Source organism: Eleutherodactylus coqui, chromosome 10 (genome assembly GCF_035609145.1).
Source record: "Eleutherodactylus coqui strain aEleCoq1 chromosome 10, aEleCoq1.hap1, whole genome shotgun sequence".
Classification (NCBI taxonomy): Eukaryota; Metazoa; Chordata; class Amphibia; order Anura; family Eleutherodactylidae; genus Eleutherodactylus; species Eleutherodactylus coqui.
In genome coordinates, this window is record NC_089846.1 from 106789020 (window position 1) to 106807954 (window position 18935).

The following is an 18935-nucleotide window of genomic DNA, read 5'->3' on the forward strand; positions in this document are numbered from 1 at the left end:
GTCCCAAGTGACAGACCCCAGCCAATCGACTATTGATGATCTATCCTAAGAATAGGTCATATACAGTATTCTCCCAGGAAAACCCCTTTAAGGCTGACACAGACAACTGAGGACTGCACAAGTGTATAAGTCCCTTGATGTATAATAGCTCACTTCATGCTTTGCTAACAATCCATCAGTGATTGCAGTTGTGCAAAGAACACCAATGGTTTAACTTGTAATGGGATCCATTGGGGTTCTGCCATGCAGACTCCTTGTGGACACAGGCATAGCCTAATAATTAGAGTAGTAACCTTAAGCTCTTGGACCTTAAAGCAGCCCTCCAGGCCCGGATGAACAAAGATTACTGCATTGCTCCTCCGACTACCAGATGTACTTTGTGCATTAGCATGCATCATTAGTCTAAGACACCACACCTGCTTTTATTAACCAGATATACCCACATGAGCAGTGATGGCCATTCAGAGCAGCATGTAGTGGTGTCTTAGGCTGCCAATTTATACTAATGCATAGTATGCATCAGGTAGTCAGAGAGGCGGTGCAGCCATCTTTGTTTGCCCAGGCCAGGAGGGTCGCTTTAATGCAAAATCTATAATAGGGCCTCTCAAATAGCATTCACGCTTTCTAGTATTGGTCTCCTTACATATATATTAAATGGATCTTTTGGATCTCCTTTTGGCTTTACGGTCCTAGTGTGGCCACCACCTATTCTACCTTACAATTATAAATATATATGAAAAATTGCTCATAACCTGCCAAGATCTAAAAATTGGCCTGATAGACTATATACTCGTTATCAGACACAGTCATTTAGCTTTATTATAATTAGATGTGTTTTGTAAACTTTACTTTTCATGGACATCCAATCAACCTAGTAATAGCAGGACTGCCTATTTTTATAGATCCCAAAAAGGAAAAGTTCATGAACTTGTGTGAGTTATCAGGTGGAACAGAGAGAGACTACTTGAGATGTTAGAAATGAAAATGTGGAAAAATATACTTTGCCATTCACTACAGATAAAAAATGCCATTGATCTGCATCAGTGTGTACATACCTTATGGGGAAATTCATTGTGCTGGTCTAAGTATACTTTTCACGATGTTCCCCCAAAACATGAAGAGGCACATCTCAGCATCTCCGTGTGCCTAAACAGAAATGTATATCAGGTCCAAACTCCCATACATCTCTGGCATCATTTTTACCTGTTTCAGGTGTAAATTACACATAAATATGGGATTCCATGATGGTCAGACATCCTTCTCACAAAACCAACCCACGAGGCCTGTGCAAAAAGCCTAAAAGTCCACACTTGCACAAAAATTTGCAGTTTTTATACCAGAAACTGATATGCATATCCCCCTATGTGTTTTAACAGTTGGGTCTAGGTATGCCTCCCTGAAAGTAAATATAGTTCTACCCTTTAGATCTTATAAATTGAAATACTCCCTACACAGTGTCTGGTTGAATTATTTTTGAGGGTCAGCAAAGGTGTTAGAATATAACGTTATACTTAATTTTTTGGACCATGTGAGTTTTAGAAGTAAAGAAAACTTATCGGCATGTTCCTGAAATAATTTCAGGGTGACACAGCGCTTGCCAAGTTCTGCACTGCCCTGCTGAAAGCATTAGAGTCTCACTGAATAAATGCAAAAGAAGAGCTTGATGCACAAAAAAAATGAACATTTCACAACCTTTAATATAGAATGATTCTACTCTATTTGTTTAAACTGGAATGCTAAAGTCTATCTGTTGGAACAACAAATGAATTCACGGATAGCGCTCCAATCAATGGATATTTGATCAATTTGTTTGAGAAAAAAGGGGGACTCACCTGGTGTGGAACGCCCGTTGGGTGACAAGTGTCCACACCGCTGATCCAAGTGGGCTTTGTATAATATCCAGTACATGGATCCCTGGTAGCGTTGTTTTTAGGGAACACAGGGAGAGCATCAAGGGGAAGAGCCCGCGGGAAAAGGAGTACCTCAGTCGTATAAACACAATAGGATAATAAAGTAAAATCCCTGCACGCCTAGTGGTTGGATAATTAGGAAAAACTTGAATTATATGTATAGACTTACTTTGTAGAGGAATCCTGTTCCAGTGGAGTGAAATGGGGAAAAAAACCTACAATTTTAACACCTTTGTGCGGTAAAAAATGAAATCCTAACTTAATTTTATGGGTCAGTACAATTATGACAATACAAAATTTATAAAGTTTTATTTTGCTGTACTGCCTTTAAAAAATAAAAATCTTTTCTTTGTAACGGGGGGACCAAAGAAAGTACATTTCTGGCATTGTGTATTATTTTTTTCAGACGATGCTCATTGTGCGGGATAAATAATGCGTTACTTAACTTTGCTAGATTGAACTTTTATAGACGCAGCGATAGCAAATATGTTTTGGGGTTTTTTGCTTGATTTTTTTATTATAAATATGTAAAAGTGGGTTTAAACATGTATAACATTTTATTGTTTCTAATAATTAATTTTAAAAAATTTCACTCATTTTTTGTAGGGATTAGAACTTGCAATCATTTGATCGATCATACAGTATAATGAAATGCCATATAGAGATGAGCGAACGTACTCGTTTCGAGTACTTACGCACCCGAGTACCGCCATTTTCGAGTACTTCAGTACTCGGGTGAAAAGATTCGGGGGGCGCCGGGGGGGCGGGGAGAGGCGTGGTGGTGCGGGGGGGAGCAGCGGGGAACAGGGGGGAGCCCTCTCTCTCTCCCTCTCCCCCCCACTCCCCACTGCTACCCCCCGTGCCGCCACGGCGCCCCCCGAATTTTTTCGCCCGAGTACGGAAGTACTCGGAATTCGCGGTATTCGGGCGAAAAAGGGGCGTGGCCGAGCACATTCGCTCATCTCTAATGCCATAGTATTGCATCATACTGTGTTTTGATAAATAGTATATCAAGACATGCTACAAGTATATCTTGATAGGTAATCAGTCATGGCAGCCCTTGTGGAATTCAGAAAACTCCGGGTTACCATGGCAACCGAACGAGACCTTGCAATCTCATCATAGAAGGGGGTGACTGTTTGGGACATTTAAATGCAGCTGTCAGAATTGACAGTGGTATTGAAAGGGTTAACAGCCACAAACAGTGTGAACGCTGATTGCAGTTGTTGCCAGTAGGTATCAGCTGTCAAGGCAGTTGTCACCCAAAGGGAACCTGTCAACTGTTTTTCATACTCACCTATTTTCTGTTTCCCGCGGTGCCCTTTTGTAAAGCAGGCATACCGGCGGAAAATCTGACTCGTTTGTGCACTGTCCTATACAAAAGTCTATGGGAGAGCGCCTGCATGGGATCCTGAAAAGAGCTGATTTGTCTGGCGCATGAACTTAACAGTTGGGTGCCACAGGAACCAGGAAGTGGATGAGTATGAAAAATACCCGCGTCTCCCTGTCACCTGCCCTAACAGCACCATAACTTGGTCATTGGTGCTTTAGGCAGGTGACGAGTTCCTTTCAGGCCTGCAAAGAGGTAAACATAGATTGGAACAGGGTTTAAAAATTATATCTGCTTCATTCCAAAAAAAAGCAATGCCACATCTGTCCAGGGGCTTTGCCTGGTATTATATCTCGGCTGCACTGCAGTGAATGGCCTGGAGCTTCAAACTCACACGCAACCTGCGGACATTTGTGGAATTGGTTTTGGAAGAAAGCAGTGATGTTGTTTCTAACCCTTTAGAATGCCCTAAAATGATCCTGATTATGTTTAGAATCGACCTACATCTATATGTTTGTGACCTTTAGCCATTCAGATAGAAACTGATAAAAAAGTAGATAATACTGATGATGAATTATGAATGAATGTCAGACAAGTTTAAAAACTGTGAATATTATTTGATACATTTTTGTATAAAGTTTTGCACATCTTTTATTGAAAAAATATAATTTCCCGTTTTTATTTTCTCCCATTCGATAGAAAAGGGCTTAACTCCAATAACGCACCCAGGATATTGTGTTCTACACATTTCAAGAAAATACCAAAAAACCAAAGCAGTAACAAAGATTTTCAAAACTATTTCAATTATATTAACCTTTTATTTCAATTCTCTCTGGACAGAATAGATAGAAAAGGTTCTTTACTAGAGATGAGCGAGCACCCAAATGCTCGGGTCCTCGTTATTCGAGTCGAGCTTTTCGTGAAATTCGAGAGCTCTACTCGAGTAACAAACCCCATTGACTACAATGGGAGACTCGAGCATTTTTGTATGGGGCCCACCGGGTGCTGAGCCTTTTTTTTGGTTCGTGTGTGTTCTCTCTCTCTCCTCTGCCCAGCCAGCCAAAAATTTTGCCGTTGACATGCTCTGCGTCACAGTGGGGAGGGGCAAAAACTGACACATCAGAGCGGGGAGGGGCAAAAGACTGGGGCGGGGTCGAACACGGCGTGATGCTCGCTCGAGTAGCGAGCACCATCGAGTATGCTAATACTCGAACGAGCATCAAGCTCGGCAGAGTATGTTCGCTCAACGCTATCCTTTACCCCTTTTCAATTTTAATAGCCAGTCAATAAAATAGATAATGGAAAATAGATTCATGCACAAAAGAAGTTGTGAAGTGTGGGACCTTTAACTCTACTAATAATTATCAATTAGCCTATTAAGCCATGTAATAGCTTACCAAAAAACTTCAAAGCCAACAGATCTCAATGTTAAATAGGACTAAAGAGTTTTCTTCTTAAAGGTACCGTACACCGAGCAACTGTGATTCAGATAGTTGTCCAGAAAAGTCGCGGAAGCATATAAACATCAGGGGTTTGTTTGCTTTTACACCGAGTGCTTATTGTTCATTAGCTGTTTGCCGACTGAGGGCTCGTCACACGGGCGCCGATGCGCCCGTGTTTCTGCACTCAGTCACATGGGCTGTATCGGGTGCGAACGTCTTTCTGCAGGACTGGCTCCATTGCCGACCATGTGTTCTATCTGCCAGCCGGTGCGAAGAGTCGTCCACACTGGTAGTGCAGTGGCCTTATCCTGCAGAAACACAGGCGCATCTGTGCCTGTGTGACTGAGCCCTAAGACCGCAGCACTGCCGGTGCGAACGACTCTCAGCACCAGCCGGCAGATAGAACACATGGCCGGAAACGGAGCTGGTCATGCGCAGAGACGCACCTGCATCTTATTGTGCAGTAGCACGTGTGACTGAGCCCATATTGTGTATAGTGGGATCTCCATGCCAACTTGTTTGCAAGTCGTCCAAGTACAAACATCTGTACTATACATCAGATGACTTTTGATCAACCAACAACTATTTTTTAGGTGAGCTGAAATAAAACAGTAGCGACAAGTGAGCAAATTATAGTTCATCATTAGAGATGAGCGAACGTGTTCGGCCACGCCCCTTTTTCGGCCGAACACCGCGAACTCCGAGTACTTCCGTACTCGGGCGAAAAAGTTCGGGGGGCGCCGTGGCGGCACGGGGGGTAGCAGTGGGGAGTGGGGGGGAGAGGGAGAGAGAGAGGGCTCCCCCCTGTTCCCCGCTGCTACCCCCCGCACCGCCACGCCTCTCCCCGCCCCCCGGCGCCCCCCGAATATTTGCACGCGAGTACTGAAGTACTCGCAAATGGCGGTATTCGGGTGCGTAAGTGCTCTTAACGAGCACGTTCGCTCATCTCTATTCATCATCCATTTGATGGCCATTCTTACACGGAACAACTAGTGTTTGCATTCACTCTTTGGTCAATTATTTGGACAATAGCGATCCCGCCTAAAGCCATCCTAAGAGGAAGTGTACACTCAAAATCTAGAAAATTAAATAGTTATTTTTAAAATGTGACAAGAAAACTCACACTTCCTTGCAGTCTTGGCCAAATAACACAAGGTCAATGTTAATCACTTTACAATGGCTCTTCTTTCTCCTCTGTTGACAGTACTATAGTAAATCTACCCCATTGTGTTAAAGGGATGGAAACACCTAATGGATTCTATGCATCCTAAGGATTTTGACTTCTGACATTTAACTTTAGGAGTTGACATATCACTATTCAGTTCATCTCCTCAATATATCAAATGATTCCTTTCCTTTAAAAAAAAAAAAAATACATTTTTTTAATATTTACCCCCAAAATATAATTTTATAATTTATTTTTAAATTAACTTTATAATACTGGAAAAAGGCTAAATATTAATCTACATCACTATTATGCGGCACTGCATTTTTCATGAAAACATTGCAGCCAAGTACCTTTTAGGGTTTGCATTTCTTTTTTTAATTAGTATCTGTATTTGACACTGTCCGTAGCTCACTTCATCAGCATTCATACATGTTGTGTATTCACTTATCTTGCTGCTCTTGAGATAGTCAGTACAGTCGATTGGAATATTTCCTGCCAATGCAACACTAATATCTGAACATATCAAAATGATTAATTAAAACACTACTCGAATGACCCAAAAATTCATTCATTCATTCGGGATCATTCATGTAGTGGCTTAATGCGTTCTAAGATACCCTATTAAAAGTTAATGTTTATATTTCTATATACTTTAGTTTACATGATAAGAGACAGTAAAACAGTAAATGAATACATTTCAGGAGAATTAAGATGCATTATGGGATTAGCTTTTCTAGGGTACAGCCGGATTAATGCCAGTTATCTTTTTTCTGTTTAAGTTTTCAATCTGCATGAAAAAGATTATAGCTTAGTAATTCCAAGTACCGTATTAACCATAGTTTATCAGTAATGTGGTTCATGTTTGTGTTAAATACTCTTACGTATTCACTATGAATTATCCTTATCCAATGAAATAAAGATATATGCATGACAGATCCCTAAGGTTATAATTTAGAGATGCCAAGCAGATTTTGGGGGAATTTGGGCCTCTCTGTCTTTTGTTGCTGTGGCTAGGCTGGTGATTATAGTTGAAGTAGATAGTCGAAAGTTTCTCGTGATTTTCAATAGTGCGGCTTAACTAATTATTTGATTGGAAATAATGATAGAGTGAAGAATACTTAAATATTTCTATACATTCATTGCATTTCAAAAAGAGTGAAAAATATTTCAAAAAATTGATAGTTAATTAATTGGTTATGCTTTCATGAAAAAAGCATAATTAAAAAGAATTCTATTATTCTTCTCCTTCATAGTTTGAAAACTGATAACTATGCAATGGAATACAATGGATTCGTCCTTAAATGTTATAGTGAAGTCATATTCATATGTGTATATTGTCTTACATTATGTTTGGGGATAGAAGAATCGAGGTAGTTATGCATCCTATATATAAGGCTACATCGGCCACTGCAAATTATTTCGCGACTCTAACAATGTTGTTCATTTTTCTTAGGACAAGACCAGCGCCCTCAGTCTAAGTAATGTTGCAGGGGTGTTCTATATCCTCGTTGGAGGTCTTGGACTAGCCATGATGGTGGCTTTGATAGAATTCTGCTACAAATCACGAGCAGAATCCAAAAGAATGAAACTTACAAAGAATGCACAAAATTTTAAACCTCCTCCTGCAACCAGCACCCAGAATTATGCTACATACAGAGAAGGTTATAATGTCTACGGAACAGAAAGCGTTAAAATTTAAGGGTATGGTTTTTGAAAAGCTTGGTATATTTTTGTTCATTGTGTTAAGTAAAGCCTTTACATTGCTGGCCACAAGTTTGGTTAAATATTGGGTTAATGAATGTTCATAACTTTATTTGCAATTGCAAGAAAATTAAGTGAACACCTCGGAATTACCTGGATTTCTGCAATGATTTATAATAAAATGTGGTCTGGTAGTCATCTAAATCCCAGTTATAAATACTTACGATCTAACTAAACTAAATGGCCCCTTTTACATGGGCTGATAATCTGGATTCAATGTCTATGTGAATGTCTGCTCATTCATCAGATCATTATCTGTGCTGCTGCCAGTAATAGAACTGTAAATACCTGAACAATTAGATTAATTATTGTTTGGGCACATAGGGCACAGCTGATTGCTCCAAATAAAAGTAGCTGAACAGGGACATTTCGACTTACAACAATATCAATTGGCACTGGTTCCTAGCCAAAAATATGCCAGTGTAAAATGCCCATAATAACCCACACACAGTTGTACATTCACATTTTTGTTGACATTGACTAAACATTAACAGTGCAAAGAGAAAATGTGAAAGGAAGAGACTATGAAAGCATTGCTGAAGATCTGAGTGTACATCAATCCTTGACTAGACAAGTTATATAAAAATGAAGAATATTGAGGACTACTGCTACTCTTCCTAGAAGAAGGCATACTCTTAGGAGCAATGGCCAATCCTGAAATAGTTCAGAAAGAATCTAAGAGTAACGGAGAAAAGGACTTACAAAAGACTCTAGAGACTACAAAAACATCTGTCCATGTGTCCACTAATGGAAAAACACTGAAAAAAATAGGGTTCGTGGAAGGTCACTACAAAGAAAGGGACTTCTGTTTAAAAAAAATTGTGAACCATTTCAAGTTTGTCTGAGACAAGCTGAACTTCCATAATGCTTCTGGCAAAATGCTCCAATGATGGATGAGACAAAAGTGTCACTTTCAGCACAATTGCACAACACTAAATGCATTGTGCACATGCATCTAAATCTCATCTCAACTTTCACGCATGGTGAAGGGAGCATCATGGTTTGGGCTGCTTTGCTGTCTTATGAGATGGAAGCTGTGTAATCACTGAGGAAAGAATGATTTTTAAGGTGCGTCAGAAAGGTTATGGCATCAGCTAAACTCAACCTGAAGAGACTTTGGTTGATGCAAAAAGATAATGACCCAAAGCACATAAGTATATTAACTAAAGAGTGGTTGAAAAGAAAATTCATATTTTGGAATGGCCAAGTCAGAGTTCTCATCTTGACCCTATTGAGAGGCTGTTGCATGACCTGAAGAGGGCTGTGCATACACAACATCCCAGAAATATTGATGTACTGAAACACATTTGTAGGGAGTGTGACAGGCTTGGAGGTGTGGTTGTAGAGGACAGGTATGTATCACCATGGCTTCACTCATATGTGTGGAATGGCAAAGAGAGTCTTACCTGCTAGTTAATTAATGTGAAGTTAATCAGTAGGTGGAAATTTATAAACAGCTAAGAGAACACCCCTCTGCTCTACCTTGGGAACACAGAAAGCTGGTCTGTGTGAGCTATTAATGTGATCTATGAGTATGATTGCTAAAATCTGTTGTTTTGTAAGCTGTCGGAAAAGCTCTCCAGCTGGCAGAGAGAGTATTACTTGTATTACTTACTGCCAAGCAGGCAATGCTTTTCTTTTTGCTTTTCTGTACGTTTATTTTGTTTATTTGCTACTGTACTAATAAAGCTGGCCCCGTGTCAGTTTTTAACCTAGTCTGACTGCTGACTCCTTGCTTGGTGAAAGAGAGAAGTGTTCTTTGACCCTAGCAAAGACAATCCCAAGCTAAGAAATGGTCCGAAATCCCTTTTCAACATTTTGCAATTTTCTTCCTGCAGATATAGGGAATGTTTGTTGGAGGTGACTGTTGCTAAAGATGGATCTACAAGATTTTAAATTCAATGGTTCACTCCATGAGTGTGAATTTTTATTAAATCTACTCAATAATTGACATGAATTATACAATTATTTGTGCCGTATTAGTTTAGTTACAGTGTGTTGGTCTATAATTACAACTTAAAGGGGTATTTCCATATCTGCCCTCTGGTTGTTTACTGCTCATTGCCAGGGATGCCAAGCAGCTCTACTATGGAGCAGCAAAAACTGTTACTTTCTCACATCTAAATCCAGTGGCCAGGATCTCAGGAGGGCATGCGTACCCCAGAGTTGCTGTCAGCTACTGCTGTACTATTTCTTTCCATAGAAGAGGTGGTCAGTCCCCTTGGCAATAATCAGTAAACAACCAGAGGGCAAAGGAATCAAAATCTGAAGAACGGAGTATTTTGGAAATAAACATCTTATGGGTGAGTCCATTGTTCTGCAATTTCAAACACATTGAAATAAAATTTTTGAGATGGAAACACAGTCAGATCAAATATTATTACTAATAAATTCAGAAATCCAGGTAATTCTAAAGGGTTTACTTAATTTTTCTTGCAATTGTAGGAAGATAGTTTATGGTTTTTGCAGCTATAAGGCGCTGTTCAATAATACAAGAGCTCATCTATGAAGTGTCGGTAAAATAGAATTAGTGTTCTACCTTAATATGGTGTCCATTGTTGATTGCATATTTTCACAGCATTCATGATTCAGTAAAAATAACATGATGACTTTCTTATTTGGGTTAACATGACTACTGCGATACTAAGTTTATATCGATTTTTATTTTTTACTAGATAGAATAAAAGCATGTTTCTAAAGAAAATAAATTGAATTTGCATCACAGCATTCTAAGACCCATAACATTTTTATTTTTTCTGGCAATGGAGCACTAGTTACATAGTAACATAGTTCGTAAGGCCGAATGAAGACAATGTCCATCTAGTCCAGCCTGCCTATCCTACTGTGTTGTTGATCCAGAGGAAGGCAAAAAACCCCAAGAGGCAGGAGCCAATTAGCCCTTTCGGGGGAAAAATTCCTTCCCGACTCCCTAATGGCAATCAGACTAATCCATGGATCAACCTCTAATATTTCCTACCTGCTGTGTACCTAGATTAACAATTAACCTAAGATTTATATCCTGTAATATCCTTCCGCTCCAGAAAGACATCAAGTCCCCTTTTAAACTCCTCTATGGATTATGCCATCACCACTTCCTCAGGCAGAGAGTTCCACAGTCTCACTGCTCTTACAGTAAAGAACCCTTTTCTGTGTTGGTGATGAAACCTGCTTTCCTCTAAATTAGGAAGCCTTATTTTTTGAAGAAGAGTTGTAGTTTTATTGCTACCATTTTGAGATACATATGGCTTTCGGATTGCTTTTTATTACATTTTGGGGAGACAAACCAAAATACCAATTCTGGCATTACTTTGTAAAATAATTTTTACAAAGTTCACTATGCGAGATAAATAGCAAATTATTTTCATTGTTTCGGTCATTACAAATGCGGTAATTCTCATTATGTATTAGTTGTTAATTTTTTTGCATTTTATCAATTTAAAACGGGTGTTTTTAGGGGGAAAATATGCATTTTTTCAAACTGGAATTTTTTTCTTTCAATTAATTTTTTTATCGTTTATATGCTATTTTTTATTCCCTGAAGGGGAATTGAAGATGTGATCATTTAATCACTAATATAATACACTGTATTATTTATGTAGTGAATTCTTTTAAGCCTATGACAACAGCCAATTAGACTCTGTGGGAGGCGAGGCTCAATACACTGAGTTACAAGGCAGACATGGAAGCCTTTGCCAGGCTTCTGGCTGCCATGGGAATCCATTGGTACCCTGGGATCACTGTGGGGTGCTGATGGGTGACAGAAGGAGCCTCCTTCTCTGTCATCTGTTTGCATGCTCCAGTAGCTATTGATTGTGGCATGTAAGCGATTAGACTGCCAGGATCTAAAGTTTTTCCATTCCTGGCTTTTAGAGCAGGAGCCTGACTATCAGTATTCAGCTATGCCACTGCCTAAGAAGGATTAAAAGTCCATTCGTGACTGCCGTAAAAAGGTGTATTGATGGTCATTAATAGGTTAAGGATAGCCCAATAGTGGCTATTTCTGTAAAACATTTTTAATATCAACATTGTATTAAAAATATCTGAAAACAACCCATTTTATATCAAAAGAAGGTAAGAGACAATTATATTTGGCATTGTGACACATTGAAATGAAGTACCGCTAGCCTATTCTTCAAAAGACATTATTAATGGTATATTACCTATCCTATTCTTTTTAAGTTGCCTTTTAAACCGCTTATTTTAAAAAAAAATCATCTTATCTAATCTTTTCCAATGACAAGATATACTTTATGCATTGTGAGCTCCATGTAAAACAATAACATCTACTATTTTGCAGACAGCCATTGAGATGAGCCAAATCATGGGGTGAGATTATAAGAATGAGGCTTCCTCCTACATCCTGAACACCTGAGCCAGTTAAACTCTTTCCTTGGTGTCGGGAATGATACAAACTGCTGATGGTGCAAAGAACTTTTACGAGAAAGAACAGATTTCTTTTCTTTTCCTTCAGTGCCTTATGGAACATTCTGAGTCTCACAACAATGCAAACTATCACTGAAATGCTATTGCTTTGCTTGAAAAACAAAACTTTAACTAGCCACAAGACGAGATTCTCGTATAAGAAAATGTACTTATATAAAGAACAAGTTCTGTAAAAGCCATTGATTATTAGCACTCTACGGAGCCTCAGATGCTCTATATGCATTTTTTTAAAGGTGCATTCACTCTTAGTAGTAAACAAATACAACCACTCACTTGGTACCATGTTGTCTTGTCTCCATTGTAATGTTGATCATGTTTCACTGAAACCACTCCGATTGCTCAGTGTAGAAGACCTATTATGACTTGTAAACTAGGACTGAAAGCTTTAGAATAATATGGTCTATTTATTGAAAGACTGACTAGAAGAAAGAAATGGCAAAAGAGGGACACTGTGCGGACCCCATAGCGGTCCCTAAAAAACATAAAAATGCGTTGCTGTTGTGTAAAGAACAGGTTAAGTGTGTCTACATTAATTTTAATGTATATGTAGAGTGAATGCACTTTTAAATTCACAAGTGTTACATTATATATGTATTATCGTTAGTAATGCTGTTGTATGTTATGAACGGCATTCTGTTAGACTGGGAACTAACAGTGTCTTTTCAGTTCTTCCTAAGGCTAAAATGTATACATGGTATGGTAAAAAAAAATATCATCTATTCTCATAAAAATACATGGATGTGGCATTCAGGGGTGAAAGAAAAAAAACAACCACTATTATTTCAGGTTATATATACATATATTTTTATACCTAAGATCTGAATAGCCACAGAATTGAGATGAAGAGGTTATTTGATTACTGTATCCACAGCTTTCATTTGTTATACTAGCTGAAACATGTATATCAAGCTCGGATATATAAAGTAAAATTGAATAGGGTATTGTTGACGTTTAGATGTTACAAAATTTTTTGCAATAATTTTCACAATACAGTAAACATGCTAGAAACAACAAGGGGCAAGTTATATTAATATTAACCATAGCCTACTAAAAAGGGTTGTGCCAAGTATACAAGCCCTGTTCATGTGGGGAGTATTTTTCAAAAATGAGTCAAGTGATAAGGAATTGTTTTAACTAAAATAAGAAAAAAATGAAAATGCAATATTGTAAAAGAGTTTTAAAAAACCGTCCGAAGTATTATTGTACTGGGACCATATGAGACGTGTTTGAGGTGGTCGCTGAAAATCTAGTCCCGCCCATTACTGTATTATTTTGTGAATAAAGTTGGACTTTACTTGCTTTCTTTGGGCAAGGTGGATATAAGTGACTTTACTACGCTACTGCTTCTATTTGTAAAATAACACCCTCACTGAAATATTAGTAACTTAGGCCGCCTGCAGACGGGCGGAAATTCGGCGGCAGGATTTCCCGCAGAATTTCCGCCCCTGGAAGCTGCCATAGGATTGCGTTAACAAACGCAATCCTAGGCAAACGGCCGCGATTTGGCCGTGCGAAATCTCACGCGGCAAACAAATCGCGGCATGCTCTATTTCTGTGCGGGGTTCGCAGAGCCCCGCACAGAAACGTCACTCACCGGCCGCCGGCCCCGCTCTGCGCATGGGCCGGCCGCCCGGCAGCCGGCACATGAAAGAGCCGGGGCCCCGGGAGCAGGTGAGTGTCACACTGCTCTCTGCAGGCGCTCCGGACGGGTCCCGCTGCTAGAATTCTCGCAGCCGGATCTGACTCGGCCGTCTGCAGGTGGCCTTATTAACATAGATAAGGCTATGAAATACAAAGGTCTCAGATGCTATAGTTGGTTTATCACATTCATAGTTTAGGGGTCATTTTACATCCTACAATCACAGTTGATTTCTTCATCAGCTTCCACCTCAGTTGCATCATCACTGACATTCAGCTCCAGAGGTCATATATAAAACTGCAGTTCTTCATACTCATACCACAGTTCACGGGAAAAAAAAAAAAAAGTAAGCAGCACACATCTTGTCATTTAACTGAGCTTATCTCCACACTAGACTTTAAATGAGTGAATAAAATTATTATATGAGAAATACCTTGTAAACAGAATCAAAGAGAATCTTACTATATCATAAGGCACAAAATATTTAAAAATGGACTTGACTCCTTTTGGAAAAATGCTCCTCATATGCACTATTAGGACATGGGTCACACTTAAGACCCACCTCTGTGGCCAAAACAGAGCCACTCTGTAAGAATAGTTTAGTTCAGGTGGACTTAGGGCCATTTTTGGATTACAAGATGGTCATTCATGTGAATGGCCATCCTCTAATACTACATTTCTCCTGCAGAGAGCACAGCGGCCTCCCCTGGCTAAATTAGCTAAGTTACCAAGAGCAGATAGGGAAATCAGCTGTTTGGCTCATGCTCTACATTCTGAAATGGTTTGTGTGTGATAGCACAACCCCTTTAATTAAGAACATGGGTTTCTTTGTAAACTATGATCAAAAACATGTTTAAAAGGCCATCCAGCTTGTATGAATCAATTGCAGTTAGAATGTAGTTTCTAACTGCTATTCAGATTAATAGCTGTGCATTCAATAGACAGCCCAAGTCTATAATAGCATGAGCCTCTGCTTGAGAAGCCGGGCACTCCTTTCTTTGATGTCTATAGACCCTAATAGATGTCCTCAACCTCTTTAAATCTTCTCAATTTAATACACACGCTCTTCAAGTTTTAAAACAAGCTTGCATTAGATTGCCACATTTAGAACCCATCCTCAAAGTAACCTCATAAAAAGTTACTCATAAGCGTAGTTCTTCAATGAGGAAAAAAATTGTCCATTACACTAGAATAAAAAACACTTAGAAGACAATGACTTAAAGGGGCTTCTGGGATTTTTCTATTGAAGACTTCTTCTCAGGATAGGTCATCAATAGTTGATTGGGGTCTACAACTCGGGACCCCCATCAATCAGTTGTTCTAAGCCTACTGTCAATGTAGACAGAGTCAAAAGCTGACAGTTATGTCCATATTGCAGCAGAATGAATTAAATGGGAGCAGTGCCTGCACTTACTAACCCAGGCCACTGCAATACATATGCAGCTGTTAGCTTCTGCCTCTATGTCCACTGACAGCGCTCCAATATCAGTTGATCACCAGGGGTCCCAAGCAGCGGATCCCCCCCTATCAACGATTGATGACTTATCCTTAAGAAAGTACCCGAAAACTCCTTTAAACAATAAATATTTGTTGATGTATATAATTGCAGATCTAACTTTAGCATAATTATATCATTTACGCCTCATTTTGGGCAATATCAGCAAATGAAATACATTCGTGACTTACTGTCTGTTTATACCAAATATGAGTCATCCAGAAACAATTCTTAGTTGCAAAATTAAAATACTTAATGCATAGTTTACAATATTTAAACCTATACATATACAAAAAAATGAGCTCATATACACAGTAGACAGCACATCCGCTTGCTAAACTACAGATCAAGCAGAAAATACTGCACTGAGCAGCAGAGCAGTAAGATCCCGGGAGTTAAAGTACTAAACCTTGATGCATTGACATGCGATGAAAATGTGTCAGTCCTGATCTCAAATTGCTTTGACCCTTGTGTGTTCTGTAAAATGTGCAATCCAATACAATATTACTTTAAGCTCCAGGTAAAATGCTCTTTCAAAGCGTTATATATAAAGTAAAATAGCACAGTGGAATGATTGCTTTGAAATACACATATTTTTTGTGCTCAGTTGTAACCAATGTAAGAAAAACTTTTACAGTGTATACAAGTTAAGCAGACGTAATACCTCATTGCTTAACTGAGATTCTCTTTGGTTAAAAAATAGCAAAGCAAATTGGGTACCACAGACCACAGATACATTTTACACCGATTCTATACCAAACGAAGACTAATGATACCCATGTAGGTACCCATGTCATAAACACCCTGGTTATTATCGTACAGATATAACTGCATTCTCGTCCGAGCGTGCTCGAGGGGGCGGTGGGGGTGAGCGGGGGGTGGTGGGGTGGTAGCTGGGGAAAGAGATCTCTCTTACTCTTCCCACTGCTTCCCTCCGCTCTCCCCCGCCGCCGCCCCCCGTTGCACCCCCGAGCACGCTCGGTCAAGAAGGCAGTTACTAAAGAAAAGCGATGCTCGCTCGAGTAACTGACCTTACTGAGCGTGCTCGCTCATCTCTAATAATAATCTTTATTTGTATAGCGCCAACATATTCCGCAGATATACATGTTTTAAAAAAGCATGTGCACAACATGTATTAAAGCAGTATTTCTTCTTGTTTCTTAAAGCATACCTGTACTTTCAGATGACTTTCCAGAATAGGCTGCAGTGTGTGTACATGAGGAATAACAATATATAACTTGTACCTTGCATTTATCACCGTTCTTTTTCCTCTGCTTTAATTTTCTGTCTTCACTAAGCTGGAGGGAGGAGACTGCTTTTACGATGGCCACATGCAGTGCACATAGAGAAAATGGCAGATTCTGTTCCCTAACTTTCTGTAGCACACACATAGAAGAAAAGCACCATCACAAATGACACTAAATTAGTACTAAGCAGTGTAGATGTGATTTCAGTTGCTGTAAATCTCCCAACGGGTAGCTGCTGTGATGCCTGTGTGAGTCGCTGCTTCTGTCTTCCCCCTTTTCTCTCCTCCCCTCTCTGATCTTAGACTTCTATGGGCAGCATGAGTAAATACTCTCTTCTACTACCTGTGTTGCATCTTGTTAACCTTGTTAATAGTCTTCACTTGACAAAAGGCAATAAGCAGCAAAGTAAAAGGGAAACCCCTAATGATCAACACTTTAGAGTAATTTTTTAGCACAATAAATAAAGTGGTTTGTACCTTTGTTAGTTATCACATTAGCTATCATATTAACACAAGCTGTCTCAAAATGTAGTGCCTATTTAAACTAAATAATAGTCATAGAGTATGAATTAATTAAATGGTTAGTGCCTATTTTAGTAACTATTAACCCAGTACTTTCTATTACTTTGAAGTCAGATTCCATAGGCACTGGTCAGAAAAATCTATAAATCAGAGACATGTACCCTTTGTTACTATAATGCAAAGTTCCCACTTATAAAAGATATCCTCAACACAGATGCACACCAATTCACTATTTATGGCCATTTCCATTGCCTACTGGAAACACTGATTTCAGTCTTTAAAAAATGTCTCATTACCTCCTTTGCAGAATTAGCTACATTGTTTTCAAAGAAACCCTGTCACTTATTTGCGTACATAAAAATTGGTATTCTAAAAGATAAAAGACTGAAAAGTGACAAGGTCTCTATAATTCAGAATTAAATTTTCAATATCCATTGAAACACATAAAACAATAAAAATACCTTTTTCTTTCCTATTCATTTTAATGGTATATAGCTGGAGAATAATATCAAATCAATGTATATCTACACGTTTATTTTCTTTAACTTACTTTAACATTATATTTTTAAGAAGATAGTCAAGTCTTAAAAAAATTCAATTTTAATGGTATAACAAACAGTAGGCCAGATGTACAATATGTAAAATGAATGAATGAATGAAAGAAATTACTTTAAAATTCATCTAATTGGTAGAGATGAGTGAGCACGCTCGGTAAAGGTAGATACTCGAGCGAGCATCGGTCTTCTCGAGTAACTGCATACTTGTCCGAGCAAATGCGGGGGGGGGGGGCGGCAGGGAGCGGGGGGAGAGTCAGAGATCTCTCCCTCCCCCCCCCCCCCCCGAATTTGCTCGGACGAGTATGCAGTTACTCGAGAAGACCGATGCTCGCTCTAGTATCTGCCTTTACCGAGCATGCTCGCTCATCTCTACTAGTTGGACAAAAGCCCAGTTGAATTAGCAAACACAGCCCCTGAAGTAGTACTGTTTCTGGGGTAAAAAAAAGTAGATTCTTATACAATCAGTTTCATTTTAGCACCAGCAATAGTGGTTTATTTACATCGCCAAAATTATAGTCTTCAAAAAAGTATATATACTATATATAACTTTTTCAGTCTAGTAATATGAATTTCATGGTGATTTATATAAATCTTCAAATAAAAGTAAATTATTGAAGATGTTCAATTGACAAAGAATTAAGAATCATTGAGAAAATGTCTATTTTTATATTTCTATATACCGCACCAAAATACTATGTCTTCCAGTTTTACTACACAATGAAATTCATAAATTTCTATCAGCATTACCTTAATGTAACTTTAGAATCCAGAACAATTTGCTCATATTACAATCTTGTTCCTTCAGGTTATGACTGTGAATTATGTAAGACCATCTGTTTGAAAAGGTGTTTCAATGTTAGTCTTTCAGAAAACATTTTAATTTGCAAACTTCATAAAATAAGTCTACAGTTCGAGCCTAAAACACTTCTTACATATATAAAATAATATGGTGAAGAGTATAAATAAAACATGTGGGTCACATGATCAAAAAAGAAGTAAGCAAAAGAACTTAAATAACTCAAGCATGCAAACAATTGGATTTCAATGGGAATGAAGCCTTCTATTACACTTCTGTCTCTGACCACTGATGATGACATCTGGCTCGGCTGCCCTGACAGAGGGACAGAGGATCGGCTCATTGGCTGACCTCCTACAATCAACTATTGATTACATATCCTGCGGATAGGTTATCAATAATAAATGCCTGGAAAACCCCTTTAAGTCATTTTATATTTCATGGATCAGACGATTGCGATAATTTGTTGGTTATTTCTATTTAGTGATGATCGATCTTGTTAATCAATCTTCAAAATTTATACAGATTTTTAGAAATTCTTTTACCATTGATTCTACAAGATATAAATTTGCCTGAATTGCTAAGAATCTCAAACTTGATGAGAAAATAATTTATCCTGTCATTGA

At 38.7% G+C, this 18935-nt stretch overlaps 1 protein-coding gene across 1 annotated transcript in view; it reads left to right on the plus strand.

Annotated features, from left to right (window-relative positions):
* GRIA3 (glutamate ionotropic receptor AMPA type subunit 3) overlaps window positions 1-12081 on the plus strand; it is a 333892-nt gene extending 321811 nt beyond the window's left edge. Inside the window, exons 15-16 of the mRNA XM_066579868.1 lie at window positions 7304-7551; window positions 11909-12081. Coding sequence (XP_066435965.1) covers window positions 7304-7549 — 246 coding nt within the window. The 3' untranslated portion in view covers window positions 7550-7551; window positions 11909-12081. The remainder of the gene's footprint in view (window positions 1-7303; window positions 7552-11908) is intronic.
* Window positions 12082-18935: the final 6854 nt, after the last annotated feature.